The 25193-nt window shown below is 42.7% G+C and overlaps 1 protein-coding gene across 1 annotated transcript in view; it reads right to left on the bottom strand.

Moving 5' to 3' along the window:
• Positions 1–22414: 22414 nt before the first annotated feature.
• Positions 22415–25193, bottom strand: part of LOC129696717 (E3 ubiquitin-protein ligase UBR5-like) — a 135244-nt gene continuing 132465 nt past the window's right edge. Inside the window, 2 exon segments of the mRNA XM_055634847.1 lie at positions 22415–23500; positions 24935–25020. Coding sequence (XP_055490822.1) covers positions 23288–23500; positions 24935–25020 — 299 coding nt within the window. The 3' untranslated portion in view covers positions 22415–23287.

Raw genomic sequence — 25193 nt, 5'->3', positions numbered from 1 at the left:
CTCTGCCACAGAGGGTAGTTGAGGCCAATTCATTGGCTATATTTAAGAGGGAGTTAGATGTGGCCGTTGTGGCTGAAGGGATCAGGGGTATGGAGAGAAGGCAGATACAGGATACTGAGTTGGATGATCAGCCATGATTATATTGAATGGATCAAATGGCCTACTCCTGCACCTATTTTCTATGTTTCTATAAATGCATTAGCTGTAGATTTCATTTAGTTCATACACAGCTTACCTAGAAAATATTTCAACACCAAGTTACAAAGGAAAGTCAGGGTGGATCCAGCCCTGTTCATTGTGGCCCACAAATCCTGAACTGATCACCGTTTGAAAATAAACCTGAAGATCACCCCCATGAACTTTGAGTAACGATGACTCACTGCAGCAGCTGCCGTAATGTGTGCATGGAACCGCAGAGAATAAAATTATAAATACAAAATCAGCGCTTTGATTCAGTACACCTAACGTTACAGTCATTACATTAACATTTCAACATTAAGTTCCTATAATTAGAATGAGCAGCATTTGTTCTTGTTTGTCTAAAGGAGTCTGAAGAATGATCTGATCCCGGCCCAAAGAAGATTGAGGGGGGATCTTATAGAAACGTACAAAATTCTTAAGGGGTTGGACAGGCTAGATGCAGGAAGATTGTTCCCGATGTTGGGGGAGTCCAGAACAAGGGGTCACAGTTTAAGGATAAGGGGGAAATCTTTTAGGACCGAGATGAGAAAAACATTTTTCACACAGAGAGTGGTGAATCTATACTCATGAGCGTGTAGCCGAACACAGTAACAACTACATGTTTAAATTCACCCATGACACCACCATTGTTGGACGGATTACAGGTGATGATAAGTCAAAGGATAGATAGAACGATCGATTGAGCAAATGGTGCCAGAACAACAACGTTGCTCTCAATGTCAGTAAAACCTAGGAACTGATTGTTGACTTTAGAAGAAGAAGGCCGAGGATTCACGAACCTGTCTTCATCGATGCAACCAGGGTGACAAGAGTGAAAAACTTCAAATCCCTGGGTGTGCATATGTCTGAAGAGATGTCCTGGACCCAGCATGTTGATGCAATCATAAAAGAAAGCCCATAAATGCCTCTACTTCCTCAGAAGATTGAGAAGATTTGGCATGTTGATGAATAGTCCCTTCTACAGGTGGCCAGTGGGGGGCGCTGCGAGCCGGCTGCCCTGCCAGCAGCGTGTCCCTATGTGTGTTTTTGATGTTTCGCAGTGTGTCTTGTGGGGGGCGTGGTGAGGGGGGGTGGTGAGGGGGGGTGGTGAGGGGGGGGGGGGTAAGGGGGGAAACCGCTTCGGTTGCCTCCTCCACAGAGAGTCAACTTTTTCCATGTCACCTCCCTCGTGGCCTAACATAGAAGATCGGCGCGGCCTTTCCCGGAGACGCAGACTCTTTCGTCGCGGAGCGGGCGAGCCCTCGCCAGGGGTCAGCGGGGGGGAGCGCTCCATTCGCTGGCCCGCGGCAGCCTGAAGCCGCGGTCTGCGGAGCTCCAGCTGGCGCGGCATCATCCCTCGTTGGGAAACCCAGAGGAGAAGAGCTCCGACCGCCGGCCCGTGGCCTACTTCTAACCGTGTGCGCGGCGAGGACTTACCATCCGGAGCGGGATCCCTCGCCGGGGACCCCTGGAGAGGAGCTCCGACCGCCGGCCCTGCGGTCTGAGGTGCTTCTGGCTGCGGCGCGGCAGGGACTTTAGATCTTCGACCGCCGGCCTGCGGCCTACACCATCTTGAAGCCGCGGTCTCCGGTGGGCAGGCACCGATTCAGGACTTACCTGGACTTACCTTGTCTGAACATCTGGACGCCCACAGCGGCGACTGCGAAGGGTTGAGGTCCCGACCACGAGGGAAAATGGAGGAGGACTGACGAAACTTTGTGCCTTCCACCACAGTGGTGAATGCTGTGGTGGATGTTTGTGTTAAATTTTTATTGTGTCTGTGTGTTCTTTTTTTATTGTACCGCTGTGGCAAGTTCATTTCACTTGCACTTTATGTGCTTGTGCCGAATAAATCTGACTTGACTTGAGAGAATATTGACTGGTTGCATCATGGCCTGGTTCGGCAAATCGAAATCCCAGGACCGAAGAAGATTGAAAAATGTGGTGAACATTGCCGGGTCCATCACTGTACTGATCTCCCCACCATCGAAGGGATCTACAGGAGTCTCTGCCTCAAAAAGACAGCCAGCATCTTCAAAGACCCACAACGCCCTGGCCACACATTCATTAACCCCTGCCATCGAAAAAAACATGTGGGGAAAAGTGTAATATTTATGATGGTATTTAGAGTAGTACGTTTACATATCCATTGTGCTGTGCAAGGAAGAATTTCATTGTACCGTTTCATGATATATGACAAGGAAACATTCTCTTGACTTGAGCTCACGCCAGTCTCTGCCCCTCAATGTTTAGACTCAGCATTAACCGGCAGAGGGTGGTTGATTTTACGCTACATCCAACATTAAATAGTTTAAATTCTAGAACAATGCAAGGAGGGTGCTTGACCTGCAGCTGACCCCATTGAGTGGCTGAAAGACACAGAGTGCTGTAGTATCTCAGCAAGTCAAGCAGCATCAATGGAGTTCCGCAGGGCTCAGTGCTGGGGCCGCTGCTCTTCGCGTTGAATATTAATGATTTAGATGAGGGGATTGAAGGCATTGCGGCCAAGTTTGCGGATGATACCAAAAATAGGTGGAGGGGCAGTTAGTGCAGAGAAAGCAGAAGGACTCTGGTATAGGGCTCTGGTGAGACCACATCTGGAGTACAGTGTACAGTTTTGGTCTCCTAATTTGAGGAAGGACATCCTTGTGATTGAGGCAGTGCAGCGTAGGTTCACGAGATTGATCCCTGGGATGGCGCGACTGTCATATGAGGAAAGATTGAAAAGACTAGGCTTGTATTCACTGGAGTTTAGAAGTATGAGGGGGTATCTTATAGAAACATATAAAATATAAAAGGACTGGACAAGCTAGATGCAGGAAAAATGTTCCCAATGTTGGGCGAGTCCAGAACCAGGGAGCACAGTCTTAGAATAAAGGGGAGGTCATTTAAGACTGAGGTGAGAAAAAAACGTTTTAACACAGAGAGTTGTGAATTTGTGGAATTCCCTGCCACGGAGGGCAGTGGAGGCCACGTCACTGGATGGATTTAAGAGAGAGTTAGATAGAGCTCTAGGGGCTAGTGGAGTCAAGGGATATGGGGAGAAGGCAGGCACGGGTTATTGATAGGGGATGATCACAATGAATGGCGGTGCAGGCTCGAAGGGCTGAATGGCCTCCTCCTGCACCTATTTTCTATGTTTCTATGTTTCTCTGTTTCTATGACTCGGGTAGGTTGATAGAGTGGGCAGAGAAGTGACAGATGGAATATAGTGGAGTCATGTATTTTGGTGGTAGGAATAATGGCTAGATTATTTTCTAATTGGGGGGAGAATCCAGAAATCAGAGGCGCAAAGGATCTGGTGGTGTAGGATTATCAAAAAGTTAATCTGTGAGTCGAATCAGTAAACATAGAAACATAGAAAATAGGTGCAGGAGTGGACCATTCGGCCCTTCAAGACAGCACTGCCATTCAATAGTAATGAAAGCAAACGCAATACTAACAAAAACAGGGTTGGAATGCTGTAGCTCCATAAGGTGCTGGTCAGGCCGCATTTGGAATATTGTGAGCAATTTTGGGCACCATATCTGAGGAAGGATGTGCTGGCTCTGGAGAAGGTCCAAAGGAGGTTTACAAGAGGAATGAGTAGGTTAACATACGATGAGAATTCGATGGCACTGGGCCTATATTTGCTGGAGTTCAGAGGAATGAGAGGGGACCTCATTGAAACTTACAGAATAGTGAAAGGCTTGGATGTGGAGAGGATGATTCCATGAGTGGGAGAGTCTAGGACCAGAGGTCATGGCCTCAGAATGAAAGGACGTTATTTTAGGTGAGATGAAGAATTTCTTTAGTAAGAGGGTGGTGAATTTGTGGAATTCTTAGCCACAGAAGGCTGTGGAGGCAAAGTCAGTGGATATATTTAAGGCAAAGATAGATAGATTCTTGATTAGTACAGGTGTCAGAGGTTATGGGGAGAAGGCAGGAGAGAGAGGTTAGGAGGGAGAGATGGATCAGCTATGATTAAATGGTGGAGTAGACTTATGGAGTACAGGCCCTTCAGCCCAACTCGCCCACACAGGCCAACATGTCTCAGCTACACTAGTCTCACCTGCCTGTGCCTGATCCATATCCCCACAAACTTGTCCTATCCATGTACCTGTCTAACTGTGTGGGATAGAACTGCAGATGCTGGTTTAACTCGAAGGACGACACAAAATGCTGGAGTAACTCAGCGGGATAGGCAGCATCTCTGGAGAGAAGGAATGGGTGACGTTTCGGGTCGAGAAGTCTGAAGAAGGGTCTCGACCCGAAACGTCACCCATTCCTTCTCTCCAGAGATGCTGCCTGTTCGCTGTGTTACTCCAGCAGTTTGTGTCTACCTGCTTAATTGCTTCTAAAATGTTGGGATAGTCCCAGCCTCAACTACCTCCTCTGGCAGCTTGTTCCATGCACCCACCACCCCTAGTGTAAAAAAGTTACCCATCAAATTCCTATTAAATCTTTTCCCCTTCATCTTGAACCTATGTCCTCGATTTCCCTATTCTGGGCAAGAGATTTTCTGCATCTACCCGATCTATTCCTCTCGTGATTTTTATACACCTCTTGTTAAGGCCGAATGGCAAAATACAGACCCATGGGTTACGGGAGAGAAGTTTAACGTTCACTGTTTTCCCACTCAAGGATGTCTTCATTCTTGCTGGTGGCGTTCAGAAGTCAAAAGACTCTTTTGGAGTGAGACTCAACAGTTTCAACATCAGTGACTACATTTCTAAAGCAATTCATTGGAACGCAACGCGCGTCCAAAAACATAAAAGTGCAAACCCTGTATTTGTGAATCCTCCGTGTCCTCACCAAGCGAGGCGACTTTCAGGATACCTCAGGGGCCTGTCCCACTTGGGTGACATTTTCGGCGAGAGCCTGAAAAGAGGTTGTCGCGGTGTGATCTGGTCGTGGTCGGGGCGTGACGCGGGGTGATGCATGTAGTGACGTGCGGTGACTCCCTGCCGCCCCTGGATTTTGGAATGTTCAACATCTTCGGGCGCTATCATCATGTTGTGCGCCCTGTCACACGCTGACGTACGCTGTCCTGTAGGTGACGCTCAGTTACGGTTAGGGTTAGAGTTAAGGGCCTGTCCCGACTGACGATCCCCGCACACGCTAGGGACAATTTATATTTATACCAAGCCTATCAACCTAGAGTTCGGGTTAGGGTTAGGGTTAGGATTATGGTTTCTTCCCGCACTCCAAAGGCACACAGCTTTGTAGGTTGATAGGCTTGGTATAAGTATAAATTGTCCCTAGCGTGTGTGGGATAGTGTGCGGGGGGAATCGCTGGTCGGTGCGGGCTCGGTGAACCGAAGGGCACTGTCTCTCTGAACTAAATGTGACACAGGGGGCCCAGGAGATGGACTCCAACACCCAATGTTCAGCCTGCTCCTCATGGGAACTAAACTGTTGGCCAGGAGTTGTCCCAGAGGCAGATCTCTCTTCCAATGGTCTCACCAAACCCCCAGAGGCAGTGGGCTCTTCAACTGGGGACAGGCAATGTTGTTAATGTTGTATGTTGGAAAGACAACTGCCAAGCACTTTGCATGAAGCTCATTTTAGCCTTGTTAAAATTGCAGTGATCCACTGAGTCTGTCAAATATGTAGGAACAACTACTCAACTAAATTTCCACTGGGTGGCTTCAAATCAAAATGTCACTTACATTTAGAGAATGTGATACTGAGCAGCGGACAGACATATCAATTTAATGGGCTAACGGCCATTTCCTACTCGGGTTCCATCTTGCTTAATGCATAATTGCCACAGGGTGGCAGTAAAGATCTACACATCAAGGAAGGAAGTCCACCTGCAAAAAAGGCTCCAAAAACCAGCTGTTTTCAACATATAACAATAAAATGTCCTGGGAAAGAGAGAAGAGAGCTGGGGAGGGAAAGTGCGAATTCCAGGTGGAGGAATTGTGTGATTTGGGGAGAGGAAAGGGGATCCGAGGCAGAGATTTCGAGGAGTCTTGGTTGACGGAAGTGATGGATGTGGAGGAAATATCTGAGGGGAAATCATTTTTCTCTGCGTCTGTGAAACCACACAACGTAGTCCTCATGTGAGGCGGCAGGAGGGGAAAACACAATCGATCGCCCGTCACCAGATCTCCAGCTCCTGCAGCTTTTTGGTCTTTACTCAGCCAGTTCCTGCCCACATATTCTGTCGGGATCTTTCTGCTCCTCAAGTCCTTGATCATGACTCCACAGTGGGAGGCAGAAGCAATGGGGATGAGGATCATATCCTGGTGCCTATAAATCTAACCAGGGACTGGCAACATTAGTCGTGCAGTTACTATGGGTGGGATCCACAACACCATGGCAATCACCCCAGAGATACAGTTGTTGCTTGGAATACAGAGATGCCAGCTATCACCTCCCCCCTCGACTCCATTCAAGGACCCAAGCAGTCGTTCCAGGTACGACAAAGGTTCACTTGTATCTCCTCCAACCTCATCTGCTGCATCCGCTGCTCTAGATGTCAGCTGATTTACATCGGGGAGACTAAGCGGCGGTTGGGCGATCGTTTCACCGAACACCTCCGCTCAGTCCGCAATAACCTACCTGAACTCCCGGTGGCTCAGCACTTCAACTCCCCCTCCCATTCCCAATCCGACCTCTCCGTCCTGGGTCTCCTCCATTGCCAGAGTGAGCAACACCGGAAATTGGAGGAACAGCACCTCATATTCCGCCTGGGTTGCTTGCGTCCGGGTGGCATGAACGTTGAATTCTCCCAGTTTTGCTAGCTCTTGCTGTCTCCTCCCCTTCCTTAACCCTTGAGCTGTCTCCTCCCATCCGCCCGCCCTCGGGCTCCTCCTCCTCCCTTTTTCCTTCCTTCTCCCCCCCACCCCCCATCAGTCTGAAGAAGGGTTTCGGCCCGAAACGTCACCTATTTCCTTCGCTCCATAGATGCTGCTGCACCCGCTGAGTTGTGTACACAACATTTTTGTGTACCAGCTATTCAAATGTTGCCTTCAGACATTGAGAGCAGGCCAGCTTGTTCTCAAGCTATCACTCCTCACAGCCTCCTTGTTATGAACCCGGTGACTAACAGATTTATCCAGTAGTTCTCAGCTTCTGTCAGTGCAGTGAGATGGCACTCACCTGCAGCAGTAGCCAGGATAAAGGAGCCATTCAGGTCTCTAGAGCAGATCCTGCAGGAGATTAATATGTAATCTACCAGCAGAGAGCACAGGTAACCTTGCTGCCCCCTGCCCCCAGTATCATCACATCTATTGCAGGCTGGGGTTCAAGATACCACAACCAATGCCCATGAATACAGTGAAGATAAAAGCATGAAACCACATTGACCACATATTGCCACGATTCTATGCAGGTAGGAGGTCCTCAGAATTCAAAGTGGAGGTCGATCCTCACCTGTTGCGACTGTCTGGAGTGGGGCTTGAAGCCTGCAGCTACCGACTCCCACATTAGATGGGCAGAGATTTATCCTTCCCCGTGGCAGAGCCACGGGGAAGGATAAATGTAATTTATTTATTGGGGTAAATACATTTAAATTACATTTAAAGGATAAATGTAATTAATTCATAGTGTGTGTGTGTGTGTGTGTGTGTGTGTGTGTGTGTGTGTGTGTGTGTGTGTGTGTGTGTGTGTGTGTGTGTGTGTGTGTGTGTGTGTGTGTGTGTGTGTGTGTGTGTGTGTGCGTGCGTGCGTGCGTGTGTGTGTGCTTACCCCAAAGCACCCAAGTGAGAGGGGACCATAGTATGCATGTCATTTAGAAATGGGATTCAAATTTAGGCCCCATGGACGGAGAATTATTGTCCAACGTTACAGAAAACTTAAATAAAAAAATAATTTCAAAGAATTTGGGCAGCCACGGTGGCGCAGCGGTAGAGTTGCTGCCTTACAGCACTTGCAGTGCCGGAGACCTGGGTTCGATCCCGACTACGGGTGCTGTCGGTACGGAGTTTGTACATTCTCCCCATGAACACATGGGTTTTCTCCGAGATCTTCGGTTTCTTCCCACACTCCAAAGACGTACAGGTATGTAGGTAAATTGGCTTGGTATAAGTGTACGTTGTCCCTTGTGTGTGCAGAATAGTGTTAATGTGCGGGGATTGCTGGCCGGTGCGGACTCGGTGGGCCGAAGGGCCTGTTTCCGCGCTGTATCTCTAAACTAAAGTGGAAAACTGGGTCAAGGTCATATCCTATTAAGAAATTATTTCTTATGATGCTAATTAGAAACTTTAGCATGCATATTATTCAGTAGCACAAAGCAATGTAGATCTATATTTAATGTGTGCTACTACATAGAACATTATAGAGCAATGTATGATGGATCTTTATCACAGGGTCATGCCTCCCAATATCAGCTATGCACAGATAAACTTGCACCAATATATAATGTTTGGGAGTTAACTTTTTAAAAAAAAAAAATTATATTAGAGGTAAGTACAAAAATGTGGTACCTTGTAGATACCTAATATATAATGACATGTTACATTTATGTGCAACTTTTTTTTTTAAACAGTAAAAGAAAGAAAAGAAAGAGAATAGTAGAAAAATAGAGAAGTGCGTGATACCGAACAGTGAGAAGAAGGAAAGAAGCAAAGAGAGAGATTAGAGAGAGAAAAAGAAGAGAAGAAGAGGAGATTGAAGGAGAAATAGCTATATTATTCTTGACCACCCTTCACCCGACCCGAAACAGTTAATTTCTACGGTTATGTTGCACAATATGCTTGTAAGAAGTCGACAAATGGAGACCAAATCATTGAGAGTTGGTCCAAATCATTAAGAATTGGTCCAAATCATTAAGAATTGGTCTACTTTGTCTGTTAGGAGGAGTCGCATTTCTTCAAGATGCGAGGCTACCGACATGTTTGAAGTCCACATTTCCAAAATTTAAGTATACGTTCTTTTGCTGTATTAAACCATAATTAAGGAAACATTTTTGAAACATATTCCATTGATCCGAATATAATCATTTCAATTTTAGGGTCAAGTTTTATCTTCAATAATTTTGTGAAAATTTCAAAGATTTTATGTTTTATGCAAGAGCCAAAAGAATGTGTTATAGTGGCGTTTTGAGATAAGCATTTGTCACAAATGGGGGAAGTACTTGGATAGAATTTATTCAATCTAGTTTTCGAGTAATATAATCTTTTTATAGATACCTTTTTTTAAATAAACATTAGAATAAATAATGGACAAATACCCCAAACTCTTGTCTATAAAGCTATCTTATTTTAAGATTTTGTGATCATCGTTCACCTACTTTTGGTTGTTGTTTCTGTAATATTACCTAAAGTGCTTTCTCTGTCATGTGATATACTAAAAAACATAATTCCATTGTGAAGCTTTTGCCAAATTCTCCGCTCTAATTTATCTTTGACCGCAAGGCAAGACAAGGGGACAGGTGAGGAAATACCTCCAGCTTGCTTTAAATATTTTTCAGAACAAGATCATTAAACAAGATAACTTAAAAGCAAAGCATTCTTTGAATTAGTTCAGATCTCAACTTCAAGTGTGCATGCTGCATCTTATCAATCAATGGACCCAGGGTGAAGGCCAGTCCAGCAAATCCTGACATTTTACAATTGTACCAAGTCGCACCAAGCTAATTAACTTGTCGAATCAACTGCTGTAGAAAATAACTGACACTTTTTAGGAGTCTGGCATTTCAGATAACTTTAACTGGAAGATGTAAATTCGTTTTGATTTATTGATATTGGAGTGGATTTTGGCTGAATTTGTTTCTGGAACTGCTGAGCCAATCTGCAGCTCACTCAGCCTGTTACACACAAGGCCTGAGGTTGTCTGAATAATTAATAAACACTCCCAGCAGGGTCTTCCATATCCAGGCAGCTGCTGTATCAGTGCAAATATTATTTTAATCTTTTTTGCAGCAGATTTGAAATAATCCAGAGCAAACATAAATAAAATGGAGAGAAAAAAATAAAGACATTAGGCAGAGTCCTTGCGCTAGGAACAAGATGATTCATCGCATATTGGTTGCTGACAAATTGCAAACCTGTTCCTACTGAAACTCCAGACTTCTCTCCCTTACAAAGAACCATGCATCCAACCCCCCAAGAAAAACAGCTAGGCACAGCAGACTTTGCACTAATCAGTACTTCACTCAGAGGATGTGTCGTTTCCTTGGCTAAGTGAAAATAAGGAATGTGTTCCATGTTACACTTAGAGTTGTCAGATAGGTGTACCTCAGATGCTAGCTTGGTATGCAACATAGAAATTAGGTGCAGGAGTAGGCCATTTGGCCCTTCGAGCCTGCACCGCCATTCAATATGATCATGGCTGATCATCCAACTCGGTATCCTGTACCTGCCTTCTCTCTGCACCCCCTGATCCCTTTAAGCCACAAGGGCCACATCTAACTCCCTCTTAAATATAGCCAATGAACTGGCCTCAACTACCTTCTGTGGCAGAGAATTCCACAAATTCACCATTCATGTGAAAAAAATGATTTTCTCATCTCGGTCCTAAAAGATTTCCCCCTTATCCTTAAACTGTGATCCCTTGTTCTGGACTGCCCCAATATCGGGAATAATCTTCCTGCATCTAGCCTGTCCAACCCCTTAAGAATTTTGTAAGTTTCCATAAGATCCCCCCTCAATCTTCTAAATTCTAGCGAGTACAAGCCGAGTCTAGCCAGTCTTTCTTCATTTGAAAGTCCTACCATCCCAGGAATCAGTCTGGTGAACATTCTCTGTACTCCCTCTATGGCAAGAATGATTTCCTCAGATTAGGAGACCAAAACTGTACGCAATACTCCAGGTGTGGTCTCACCAAGACCCTGTACAACTGCAGTAGAACCTCCCTGCTCTTATACTCAAATCCTTTTGCTATGAATGCTAACATACCATTGGCTTTCTTCACTGCCTACTGCGCCTGCATGCAGGTCTCGTTGCATCTCACCTTTTCCTAATCGGCCACCATAGTCTACTTTCCTGGTTTTGCCACCAAAGTGGATAACCTCACATTTATCCACATTATACTGCATCTGCCATGCATTTGCCCACTCACCCGGCCTATCCAGGTCACCTTGCAGTCTCCTAGTATCATCCTCACAGCTAACACTGCCCCCCAGCTTAGTGTCATCCGCATGAAAGAGAGGATTCCCAATATAATATTACTTTATTGCATATCTACTGTTCAGACCGCCCAGTAGCTCATGTAGCACTATAAGCATATATTTAACATTAAAATCCTTAAGTGTGGATTCTTGGCTTCATCAGGTCAACTATACATCCAGCACTGGTAGCATCACTCCAACCTTCTCCTGTGATCTGTCTGACCATTTCATACATTCTCCACCTGACCCCCCACCACCATAAATAACCATGGTCTCACAAACCCACCATTATACTTACAACATGCAGACCTTCTGCACGAGTTGCCTTGCAGCAGTGGACACAAATTGTAGCTTGGGGACATCTGTCTGGGAGGTTGGTGCAGCGGAGACTACTTAATCACCAAGAGCTATGGTATGAGCTGTTTATATAATTTAACATACAGCTATTGGCAGAACCACTTGAAGTAGACTTCCAACTGCAGTCCCCTTATGGAATGCAATATTCGGGACTGTTTAATAGACAAGTAAGCACTAGTCCTGGAGTAAAGGCGAGTATGTACTCGGCTCTCAACGTTTAGTTCCACCTGTCTTTATCCCTTCCTTAGTTGATCTCCATCAATTCAAAATCATCAATAACTGCAGATGCTGGAAATCAGAATTAAAAACATAGAAAATAGGTGCAGGAGGAGGCCATTCAGCCCTTCGAGCCAGCACCGCCATCCATTGTGATCATGGCTGATCGTCCCCTATCAATAACCCGTACCTGCCTTCTCCCCATATCCCTTGACTCCACTAGCCCCTAGAGCTCCATCTAACTCTCTCTTAAATCCACCCAGTGACTTGGCCTCCATTGCCTTCTGTGGCAGGGAATTCCATAAATTCACAACTCTCTAGGTGAAAAAGTCTTAAATGACCTCCCCTTTATTCTAAGACCCTGGTTCTGGACTAGCCCAACATTGGGAACATTTTTCCTGCATCTAGCTTGTCCAGTCCTTTTATAATTTTATATGTTTCTATACGATCCCCCCTCATCCTTCGAAACTCCAGTGAATACAAGCCTAGTCTTTTCAATCTTTCCTCATATGACAGTCCCGCCATCCCAGGGATCAATCTGATGAACCTACGCTGCACTGCTTCAATCACAAGGATGTCCTTCCTCAAATTAGGAGACCAAAACTGTACACAATACTCCAGATGTGGTCTCACCAGAGCCCTATACAACTGCAGAAAACCAATTTGGCATTAAAACCAAAACATGCCGGGAACATTCAGCAGGTCAGGGAGCACCTATGGAAAAAAGAATTAACAATACAGGTTGAAGGATCCGATTAAGTTTTCAGTTTATCTTTCTGCAGAAGCTGCCAAACCTGCAATTTTTTTTTTTGTCCTTCTCAAAATGTAATCTTGCCCCTTGTGTTGTAAATAAAGTAACAGCTACAAGCAAAATGGCTGCAAGAAACTAATTTTATGATAAGTGATAGAGAATCTACGTTAAAACAGCATCAACAACAAAAATACAATCAAATCAAATAACCTGGTGAGCAAAACTTTCGAACTTCCACTTAAAAACAGTGAAGTGATATTCAGTTTTCCACTGCAGGGTTCCACACACAAACTGCACAATTTCAAACACCACTATTGGCAAGAACACAAAATGCTGGAGCAACTCAGTGGGTCAGGCAACATTCTCTGGAGGAATCACGCCCAAAACATTACCCATTCATAGAAACATAGAAAAATAGGTGCAGGAGTAGGCCATTCGGCCCTTCACCGCCATTCAATATGATCATGGCTGATCATCCAACCCAGTATCCTGTACCTGCCTTCTCTCCATTGCTGCCTGTCCCGCCAAGTTACTCCAGCATTTTGTGTTATTTCTCTGAAGGATTTAGGATGGGGGCCTTCGTTAAACTGATTCTATTGGTTAACGTAAGAAATTCTAGTGCTCGCGATGGACAAGTCTGGCATTTTGTTAGAAACTATGTAATATGCTGTGTTTAAACGATTAAAGGTTGATCCATTGGAGGTGGTTCAGATGATTTTATAGGTCAGCGATTAACACTTCATTGGGGAGTACAGAATGAGGTGACATTATATTTAAGTTACAGCTGATCTATTCATTATTGTTAGGCTGTACTACTACATTTTTATAAAGGGAATACAAGTCATTCATTAAATCCAAAATCTGCTCAATCGGCCACAAGCAGACATAAAAAATAATGAAAATACAATAAATTTCAGGGAATAGTAGAGACCATTTGAAAATGATCTATATGTATTACTAAACTCTCATCTTGTTTGTTTCTATGCGTGTGTGTGCCTGTCTGCCTGTGATCTCAGAGTGACGCCAAAACGGTACACAATAGCGCTACAATCTTTGCACCACCTTATTCACAATTGTCCTGTGGAGTGGTGTATCAAGTTTCGTTCAGATTGATGTTATATTTTACAAGTTATTCACATTAACATAAAAATTCCACTGAGAAAAATGTCTTCCATCTGCTCTAGCAGTTAGAGATGATGTCACAATGGGATTGGAGCCCTGCTCGCTACAATGTTGCAATCCCAGGACACCGAGTCCTGCCAGCCCCAGCAAGTGCAATTGCATTTTTTTAAATTTTATAATGAGGGAGGGAGAATAAGGGGAAATGAGCCACCCCTGCATAGTTAGGGGCTATGGGCGAGTGGTGGAACATTGCGTTGGGGGAATGGGTGAGTCGTGGAATATTGCGTTGGGGGACCAGGCCTCCCATGGGGGCTATGGGTGAGTGGTCAAATATTGCATTGGGGGACAGGTTGAGTTGGGGGACCAGGCCCCCCTTGTGACAGGGGCCCAATAGGTCCCATTTGGTCTAGTTAGGTTTTAAAACTCTTTGATGCATTGTAGAAAATGCAGCCACATTACACACAAACTCTGGCATGATGAGACTTTGTTAGTAGAAGTAAAAATAATAGCTGATATTGCTGTGATCTCTCCTGACCTTCACAAAAAAGCCATGTGACCCACTCCATTCACTAAGTTTACTAGCGATACTCTAGATTGGCCTATCATCCCAAAAAGGTCAGCATCTGTGCTACATGGTCATCGGATAGCATGACTGTGGCAAAGGCAACTTTTGATTGAGTAGCGGGCTAACACTGACCTGAGCAAATAGAGGAAGATAATCTCAAATGTCGTTACAACACACGTTATGTGGCTTGCCTAGCCTCTGCCACATCTCATTTACATCAATTCTAGCCCCTCTATAGCCCTGTAAATTATTCTCTCGGAGGCCAATTAACTCACCAAATTCTTCTACTAGCTACTTACACCAGGGGTAACTTACACTGACCCAAACTTAGAATTAGTCCAAAAACCTTGGGTGTGGGATGAAGGACACATGGTTACTGAGAGAATGGGCAAAATTCAGACATTGCTGGAAATGGGAGTTGCACTGCTTACTCCACCACTGTGCCACTTCAGTCTGAAACTACACGTGGATTCTACAATTCTTGCAATATATTGTAGTTGGGCTGTGTTTGGTTCTCACTCCATCAGCTGTCACAGCATGCAATTGAGAGTTCTTCAGATGCAAAGTTTTCTTGCGATACTGTTGTTAGACCCAGTGCTAACAATGGCATCAGAACTAAAGTGGGCAGAAAATACACAGCTTTGAAATTCAAAATGGCAGCACGAACCATTAGGTTGAAAGGGTTGTAAAAATTATATGAAGGCAGCTTCCTTTAAATTTTATGCCACAGTGGGACTAGGCTTAACTGCAGATAGACACAAAAAGCTGGAGTAACTCAGCGGGTCAGACTGCATCTCTGGAGAAAAGGAATCGGTGGCGTTTGGGGTTGAGACCCTTCCTCAGAAGAAATATCATGACCCGAAACACTACCTAATCCTCTTCTACTCCCAACTTTTTGTTTCTATCTTCAGGTTAAACCAGCATCTGCAGTTCCTTCCCACACACTAGAGTGAACTACCTTGGGAGAAAGCAAGATTGCAGGGGAAGGACTGGAGTGACTTTTCCTTTATCCTTTCTTGCCAGGATGCAGGTACAGCAGGCAGTAAAGAAAGCGAATGGCATGTTGGCCTTCGTAACAAGAGGAGTTGAGTATAGGAGCAAAGAGGTCCTTCTGCAGTTGTACAGGGTCCTAGTGAGACCACACCTGGAGTATTTTGTGTAGTTTTGGTCCCCAGGGAGTGCATTGTAGTTTTACAAGGTTAACTCCCGGGATGGCTGGACTGTCAAATGCTGAGAGAATGGAGCGGCTGGGCTTGTATACTCTGGACTTTAGAAGGTTGAGAGGGGATCTTATTGAAACATAAGAATATAAAGGGTTTGGACACACTAGAGGCAGGAAACATGTTCCCAATGTTGGGGGAGTCCAGAACCAGTTAAAGAATAAGGGGTAAGCCATTTAGAACGGAGATTCAGAAACACTATTTCACACGGAGTTGTGAGTGTGAAATTCTCCACCTCAGGGGGCAGTGGAGGCCGGTTCTCTGGATACTTTCAAGAGAGCTAGATTGGGCTCTTAAAGATAGCAGAGTCAGGGGATTATGGGGAGAAGGCAGGAACGGGGTATTGATTGGGGATGATCAGCCATGATCACATTGAATCGCAGTGCTGGCTTGAAGGGCCGAATGGCCTACTCCTGCACCTATATTGTCCATGTGCAGTAACAGCCTTAGCCAGCTCCAGCACTAAGTAACTGCAACTGCAACGACAAGGTTCAGGAATAGCTACTTCCCCACAGCCATCAGGCTATTAAACTTGCCTCAGACAAAACTCTGAACATTAATAGCCCATTATCTGTTATTTGCACTTCATCAGTTCATTTATTCATGTGTGTATATATTTATATAATGGTATATGGACACACTGATCTGGTTTGTAGTCAATGCCTGCTATGTTCTGTTGTGCTGAAGCAAAGCAAGAATTTCATTGTCCTATCAGGGACACATGACAATAAACTCACTTGAACTTGAGAAGATTGGCTGAACCAGAGAAGAAATAATTCTGGGGACGACTGTGAATGGAAAGGAGAATTCCTAACTTGTTTATCCAAGATATAGGGCTCCAGCTCGTCATGACTCCTTACATTTCCTGCACAACTTCAGGATCAATCTCCAATGGTTCCTTCACGAACTTTGCACAGCTGTGTTCTGTCAATTTTTAAAATTGAGATTCTAGCATCTGCTGCTAATTACCTTCCATTGCACTTTGGCCTTGTACTCTAATAGCCATTTTGAGATGTTGTACAACAGCCCCAGCAATCAAAACGACCCACAGCGTCAAGAATTGCTTATATTAAGTGAGTCCTAGGGTTTTACTTGCAACTCAACCATTCAACAAATTTGAGATTCATGAATACATAGCATGCTACATCAACCAGCCAAGAGGAGGCGCATACTTCAATTTATAATGCTCCCACCTTTAAAATCTTACGCAATGGCTAGATAGTGAATATTATTTTAAAATAATTGCATTAATTATTCAACAAATGTTATCAGCATATCTAACTTTTAATGATTTTAATTTAAATTGCCAGGATTTTTTGCACTAACATTTCTTAATTTACTCCATTTAAGATTAATAATTTTCTAAGCATGTTTTATTTCTCTACGGTTTTAATTTTGCCTGGATAAATGTAGTAATTGATTTTAATATTGAATATATTCTGTAAATTATGAGTGCTTACATTGGTCTGGCCATGATTTGATCAGATTAAATTAACACGCTGACCTCTCACTTAACAGAAAAATTGATTTTTTTATATTTACAAGTATCATGTACATATTTTCCTGATGTGAAAAAATGTTTATTTAATCAAATAACTTTGAGACAGATCCACATTACATTTGACTTGATGTTCTTTATCTACTTAATATTTTTTTAAGAAAGTCTTTTTTCCAGCAATCTTTATATTTTAAACTGCTCCTTTCAGGTTGATGTATTTTGATTTTTGTGAGTTCCAGTGGTTTTCTTTGATTACCCTGAATATTGAAAGGTAATTTTAGAGATACAAATGTTGTCTGTGAAAGAAATTTTGGAGACAAATATGGATAAATATACATGGGAAGATTTTATTTAAAATGAGAGCAATAATCTATGTTATGTCTACATTTATTTTCTGCAGCGAATACTACTTATATTGGTCTAGGGAATGTATAATTCCTCAAGTTAATTTGTTGACCTCCAACACTAGAAGCTAGCTCTTCCTGAATTGTTACGTGTGATCCTACTGTTACATCCATGTTACATTTTAATTAGATAATCAACAGCAGAGGCACACATTCATGATTATTAATGATCATGACCTTTCACTGAACATATCCAATTACATTTAGTTGAGAAATCTACAATAGAACAGGGACTTCTAAAAAATGATTTATCTTTTCCTGCAAGACACCACACTTAAAAAGTTATTCTACAGTAGCAAATAACCAATATGTTAATAAATGATAAACACGAGGGGTTCACTGTTGCTCCGCTTACCTATTGTTAACATGTTAATCACTACCTGCAACAATCATCAAATTGAAAATTATCAATAAATATAAATAATGTCTATTTCCTTGAGATCCTGGACTGTAAAAATTCAGCTGATTAAAATGGGCTGGCAAATTATGCCTTGAATCTTGATATCACACCATCTGAAAGTGGCCATATCAACCTACAAAAGGATCCATCAGTACCGACCAGAAAAGCCAGCTTCAAATACTCAAAAGGTAGACACAAAATGCTGGAGAAACTCAGCGGGTGAGGCAGCATCTATAGAGAGAAGGTAGGCGACGTTTCGGGTCGAGACCCTGCTTCTCAAAGTCAGCAATGTGATTATTGCTTTTCGACCAAGGGGTAAACTGTTGGGAACTGCTTGGGGAAAAAACTGCTTGTTTAGTAAAAATTGTTTCTAATTTACTTCTACATAGTCTTTTAATTAAACAAATGACATGGCTAATTCTTATAATCTATCCTACAGTACTCCACATTCTTAGACATACCACAGCCCCTTAAGAAAAACCCAAAGTGATGAGGAATGGTGACGTTTTGGTTTGAGACCCTTCTTCAAACTGATGTCAGGGGAGTGGACGGGACAGATAGAATATAGTCTGAGAGTAAGATCGCTGGGAGAACTAGGACAGCAAAGGTTAATTGTTGTCTGGCCATTGACGAGCAACATGCTGAAATTTATCTTCCACAAGTTATTTCTTATTTTCACAATTGACTAATTGGGTGGTAAAATAGCTTAACTGTGTCTTGGCTGAAGGACAAAGTATATTTAACCTCTCATGGCTATATTAATTGGAACAAATCATAATACTTAATTTAAAATGTATCCAATGATAAACAGATGAAGCAAACAAAAGGGCTTTTCCCCACCAGGTTTAATAGTCACACACAAAATGTAAAGCATTCTCTTGTTTTATTTGGAATTCCCCTACTTCCCTCTGTACAAGAACCTTTGATCAAACTTTCGACAAAGGCAGCAGTGAAATTTCAGAAACATTTTCAGTTCTCCTAGGCCCAATGACCATAAATCACAGTGTAACAATACATGATCTGCTGTCATCTTTGGCTGCGGTTAGGCTAACAGGTCACTGATTACCCAAAAGCCTAGAAGGTTACAGTCAAAGCCACTACAGCCTGTGGTTTGGACTTTGTTATTTCTTATTTTCACAATTGACTAATTGGGTGGTAAAATAGCACTGCCAGTAGAGCCACTGCATCACAGCGCCAGAGACTGTTTCAATCCCAACCTCAGTTGCTTTCTATCTGTAGTCAACATGTTCTCACTATGACTGTTTTGGCTTCCTCTGGGTACTTCATTTCCTACATCATCCCATACATGCAGTTTGGTAGGTTAATAGGCCACAAAATAAAACCTGCCTCTACTGCATGTAATGGAATGGTAGAATCCTGGAGGGTGGGGATTGTTGATGACAGTTCTGTGGGACTTAAAAACAAAATAATCAATGTAGGATTAGTGCAAATGGGTAGTTGATGGCTGAAATGACAGGCAGTGGGCCTGGTCTTGTGTTGTATCTAGGACGTCATCTATTCCCTCCTACTGCAACTTGCTCAACGTCTCCGTACTGACATCCGTACTGCTCTATCCATTTCTTGTGGTAATGGATTCCATATTCTCACAATTCTTTGGGTAGTTATAGTGGAGTCAGGGGATAGGGAGAGAAGGCAGGAACGGGGTACTGATTGTGGACACTACTGACTGGCTCGAAGGGCCAAATGGCCTACTCCTGCACCTATTATCTATTGTTACAGTAATTGAAATGGATCATCCAAATTCTTGCCTCTAATCCACATAGACTCACATCTTCCAAATGACAAATGCCCATTTTATTCTATCAAAATATACTTGTTCATATTTATACAGAACTTAATTTTCTTGTTATTTGCCCGCCCTGCAAGCTGATTAATATCATCCTCTAATTTGTTGGCAGTCTCTTTAGGAACCACATTGTCTGCTTGCTACCACCCCTACCTCCAAAACCTCCCACCACCATCTTTCCCTTTCCCCCACAATATGCTACGACCTTCATTACATAATTGTATTTATTTCCATTGCCTAAATCCTAAATGTAAAATTCAAACAGCAGCCCCTTGCAGAACTTCATAATTCATTTGCTTCCATTGGAATTAACCACCCATTCAGACATTGTTAGCTTATTGGTGCTTCTCATTGAACACCTTTTGAACATTTAGATAAATTCAACCAAAGCATTACCATTACCCTTGCTGCTGAATGTCAGTTTAAAAGGATTTAACGTTTGTACAGCCATATAACAATTACAGCACGGAAACAGGCCATCTCGGCCCTTCTAGTCCATGCCGAATACGTATTCTCCCCTAGTCCCATATACCTAACCCTCCATTCCTTTCCCGTCCATATAGCTATCCAATTTTTTTTTTAATGATAAAATCGAACCTGCCTCCACCACCTTCACTGGAAGCTCATTCCACACAACTACCACTCTCTGAGTAAAGAAGTTCCCCCTCATGTTACCCCTAAATTTCTGTCCCTTAATTCTCGTCATGTCCTCTTGTTTGAATCTTCCCTACTCTCAGTGGGAAAAGCTTATCCACGTCAACTCTGTCTACCCCTCTCATCATTTTAAAGACCTCTATCAAGTCCCCCCTTAACCTTCTGCGCTCCAAAGAATAAAGACCTAACTTGTTCAACCTTTCTCTGTAACTTAGTTGCTGAAACCCAGGCAACATTCTAGTAAATCTCCTCTGTACTCTCTCTATTTTGTTGACATCCATCCGACCAAAATTGTACACCATACTCCAGAATTGGCCTCACCAATGCCTTGTACAATTTTAACATTACATCCCAACTTCTATACTCAATGCTCTGATTTATGAAGGCCAGCACACCAAGAGCTTTCTTTACCACCCTATCTACATGAGATTCCACCTTCAGTGAACTGTGCAGTTATTCCTAGATTCCTCTGTTCAACTGCATTCCTCAATTCCCTACCTTTTACCATATACGTCCTATTTTGATTTGCCCTGCCAAGATGCAGCACCTCACACTTATCAGCATTAAACTCCATCTGCCATCTTTCAGCCCACTCGTCCAACTGGCATAAATCTCTCTGTAGACTTTGAAAATCTACTTAATTATCCACAACACCACCTATCTTAGTATCATCTGCATACTTACTAATCCAATTTACCACACCATCATCCAGATCATTGATGTACATGACAAACAACAGTGGACCCAACACAGATCCCTGTGGCACCCCACTAGTCACTGGCCTCCAACCTGACAAACAACCATCCACCATTACCCTCTGGCATCTCTCATTCAGCCACTGTTGAATCCATCTTGCTACTCCGCCATTAATATCCAACAATTGAACCTTCTTAACCAACCTTCCATGAGGAACCTTGTCAAAGGCCTTACTGAAGTCCATATATACAACATCCACTGCTTAACCCTCATCAATTTCCCGAGTAACATCTTCAAAAAATTCAAAAAGATTAGTCAAACATGACCTTCCAGGCACAAATCCATGCTGACTGTTCCTAATCAGACCTTGTTTATCCAGATGCTTATATATATTATCTCTAAGTATCCTTTCCATTAATTTGCCCACCACTGACATCAAACTAACAGGTCTATAATTGCTAGGTTTACTCTTAGACCCCTTTTTAAACAATGGAACAACATGCGCAGTACACCAGTACAAGCAAACCATTTCCTTTTGAAATCGATATTGACATGACATTATCATACTTTGTATTTGTTCATGTTGTTTTCTCCAGAAAATTGAAAATAAGGTGCAAATAGAGGGATCTCAATAGTGTTAATATTATTTCATGATAAAAATCAACTTTTATAATTAATCTGGATCAATGCTTTTAGATATATAATATTAAGAATGTTGGCACTGTTTTGAATGAATTTAGATAGGAACTGAGTGTTTGAAATGCTGTCCACTCACAGCCTGGTGTGGTTTTCACTGATTCCTCAGTTATTAGAATAAGAAGGTACACAAAAATGCTGGAGAAACTCAGCAGGTGCAGCAGCATCTATGGAGCGAAGGAAATAGGCGACGTTTCAGGCTGAAACCCTTCTTCAGACTGATGGGGGGTGGGGGAGAGAAGGAAGGAAAAAGGGAGGAGCCCGAGGGCGGGGGGGGGGGGGGGGGGGGGGATGGGAGGAGACAGCTCGAGGGTTAAGGAAGGGGAGGAGACAGCAAAGAGTTAAGGAAAGTAAGGAGACAGCAATGGGGTTAGACTAAGAAGGCTGTTTTTAACATGATGTTCATGAAGTTACAAGTTAAATCAACTTTCAAAAATCAGTATGTCTCAAATGCTACCAGTTGCTATTTTAATTACCCTGCAATAGATCAAGGGATTATTCTCCAAAACGGGGAATACAAATTAGTTTTTCAGGTTACAAGCTCAAGACCAACATAATGCAATGAATTAAAAAGTGAATCAATATGGTGCTATGTTTTTTTCTATTATGTAAGAACTGACTATTTACAATGTAAAACAAGTAATGGGTTCACACATCGACCACAAAAGTCCTGATAACTTCAGTATTTTCTGTTGCACACAAGGAAAAGCATTACACATCAAGTATAAAGTTATCACAAAAGTAGGGGAATAAGTGGAGATACTAAAGGGGCGCGTGAGGAGGCGACAGGAGTGCGTGAACTGCAGCAAGAACAGAGAATGCAAATTTCCTTTATTTTTATATAAAAATGCACTTTTCTACATGTGCACTGGTTTGCCAACTCTTTGGTACAGTACACAATTTGATATCTGAAACCTAAACAAACCATTTGTTAAACTTAATGAATACCCAAACCAATGATTTTTTTTTTAAAGTAGCTTGGATAAATAGAAGCATACTGTACAACCTGCACAAAGCAAGGCTCAGTTTTACATTTTGTGACTGAATGGTACTGTCAATACCAAAACTAAACATCTTTATAAATTAAATGAGTCCGTACCAGTTTAAGTCAGCTTAACTGTGTCTTGGCTGAAGGACAAAGTATATTTAACCTCTCATGGCAATATTAATTGGAACAAATCATAATACTTAATTTAAAATGTATCCAATGATAAACAGATGAAGCAAACAAAAGGGCTTTTCCCCACCAGGTTTAATAGTCACACACAAAATGTAAAGCATTCTCTTGTTTTATTTGGAATTCCCCTACTTCCCTCTGTACAAGAACCTTTGATCAAACTTTCGACAAAGGCAGCAGTGAAATTTCAGAAACATTTTCAGTTCCCCTAGGCCTAATGACCATAAATCACAGTGTAACAATACATGATCTGCTGTCATCTTTGGCTGCGGTTAGGCTAACAGGTTACTGATTAGCCAAAAGCCTAGAAAGTTACAGTCAAAGCCACTACAGCCTGTGGTTTGGACTTTCAGCTACAAGCCAAATACAGGAATGTTCACCACCATAGAACCTCCAGGTGTGTGACAGCATTAACTTCCATCAATTTTATAGACAAATGAAAAATTAATCTACAAAACTTGGACCTAGTTATATTATTACACACAGTACACACATTTTATTATACTCTACACAAAACCAAAGTTCTTGGTCTTAATGGCTAGTAACAGTTTTTGTTTGAGAATTTGTTTGGAGGAATAAAGTGGGACATATAGACGCGAGATGCAGGTATTTGCAGTTGGAAGATGTTGATCATCAGGTGGTCTAATAGTGATTGAAGGCATTGGTTGGAAACCTTCCTCACTGGCAGGCAATGATGGACTTGATGTCCAGAAGTAAACCTGAAGTTCAGAAAGAAAACATCATTATCAGCAAACTAGTTTTAATACACAGTTTTTTCACACAGAGAGTGGTGAATCTCTGGAACTCTCTGCCACAGAGGGTAGTTGAGGCCAGTTCATTGGCTATATTTAAGAGGGAGTTAGATGTGTCCCTTGTGGCCAAGGGGATCAGGGGGTATGGAGAGAAGACAGGTACGGGATACTGAGTTGGATGATCAGCCATGATCATATTGAATGGCGGTGCAGGCTCGAAGGGCCGAATGGCCTACTCCTGCACCTATTTTCTATGTTTCTATGTTAATACAACTTGTTGGGCCTTTGTTATCACCCAAGTACTGAGCAATGACTACTCTGCTGCAGGAGACTTCAACCATCTTCTATCGCTGGCATTATTATTAAATCCCCATCAGTGACGTATTGAAGGATACTGTCGACTGGGAAAACAAACTGGGCAAGCCACATAAACACTGTGGTCAAACAAGGTTAGTTATCAGTCTCCTCAAAACTTTTGACCCATCTATAAAAGGCACATCAAATGTTAAATTGAACACTTGCCAGTATGTGTGTAACTTCAACTAGTCTTAAGCTCAATACCATCACAAGAGAACAATCCTTTGATTTGTACCAATTCACCAAGCAAAACATTCACTTCTTCTACCGCAAGGACTTGCACTGGTGGTTCAGTCGTAGAATTCTTGGCTGGCACGCGGGAGGACCAGGTTCGATTCCCGGTCAATGCAATACAACATTAGTGGCGGCATGGTGGCGCAACTGTAGAGTTGCTGCCTTACAGCGATAGAGACCCGGGTTCGACCCCGACTATAGGCGCTGTCTTTACGGAGCTTGTATATTCTCCCCGTGACCCTATGGGTTTTATCCAGGTGCTCTGGTTTTCTCCCACATTCCAAAGACGGCAGGCTTATAGATTAATTTGCTTCAGTAAAAATGCAGGGATCATTGGTCGGCATGGACTCGGGGGGGGGGGGGGGGTTGAAGGGCCTGTTTCCATGCTGTATCACTAAATTAACACTAAACCAAACTACATGTACTAGAGCTAGAATATGTATATTTTAAAATGGAGTTTGTTCTTTTTAATAGCACTGTAAAAACACAATTTCTACCATCAAAGAGATCAAAAGCAGGTCAGAGAAACACCAGCATTTACATGTTTCAAACCATCTTGAGCTGGAAATAGATCGGTTGTTCATTCATCGCCAATAGGTTCAAATACAGGAATGATCGACCCAACATAATTGTGTTAATAATCTCGATAGAGGGAATGCAACTATTCAAGGTTGTAGTTCACCATCACCTTCTGAAGGGCAATAAATACTTGGTGTGGGCACCCTCGTCGCATAAACAAAGCTTTATCAAGAACAAAGGAAATATTTTGGTGGTCTCTAATTTTTCAAACCTATAAAATGTAATTCTTACCAGATCCTGTCTTTCTGTCATGCTCATCTTTTCCACAATGGACCAGAACCAACGCTTGAATTGTAATAACTTTTCAGCATTTTCACCTGAAAGTAACAAAAGTTAAGTTTTTACACATGGGTGTTTGGGATTAGCCTGCATATGTTAATTTTGCTTATAATTATCTCTATCAAAGTGTACTTCTTTGATCACATGATGTAATTTTCAAACTCCTTATGGATACAAATGAATTCCATGTTTGTATGAATGATACTGTTGA

This window comes from Leucoraja erinacea, chromosome 4 (genome assembly GCF_028641065.1).
Source record: "Leucoraja erinacea ecotype New England chromosome 4, Leri_hhj_1, whole genome shotgun sequence".
NCBI lineage: Eukaryota > Metazoa > Chordata > Chondrichthyes > Rajiformes > Rajidae > Leucoraja > Leucoraja erinaceus.
The sequence above is the reverse complement of the archived record's forward strand: the minus strand, read 5'-3'. Positions and strand labels throughout refer to the sequence as shown.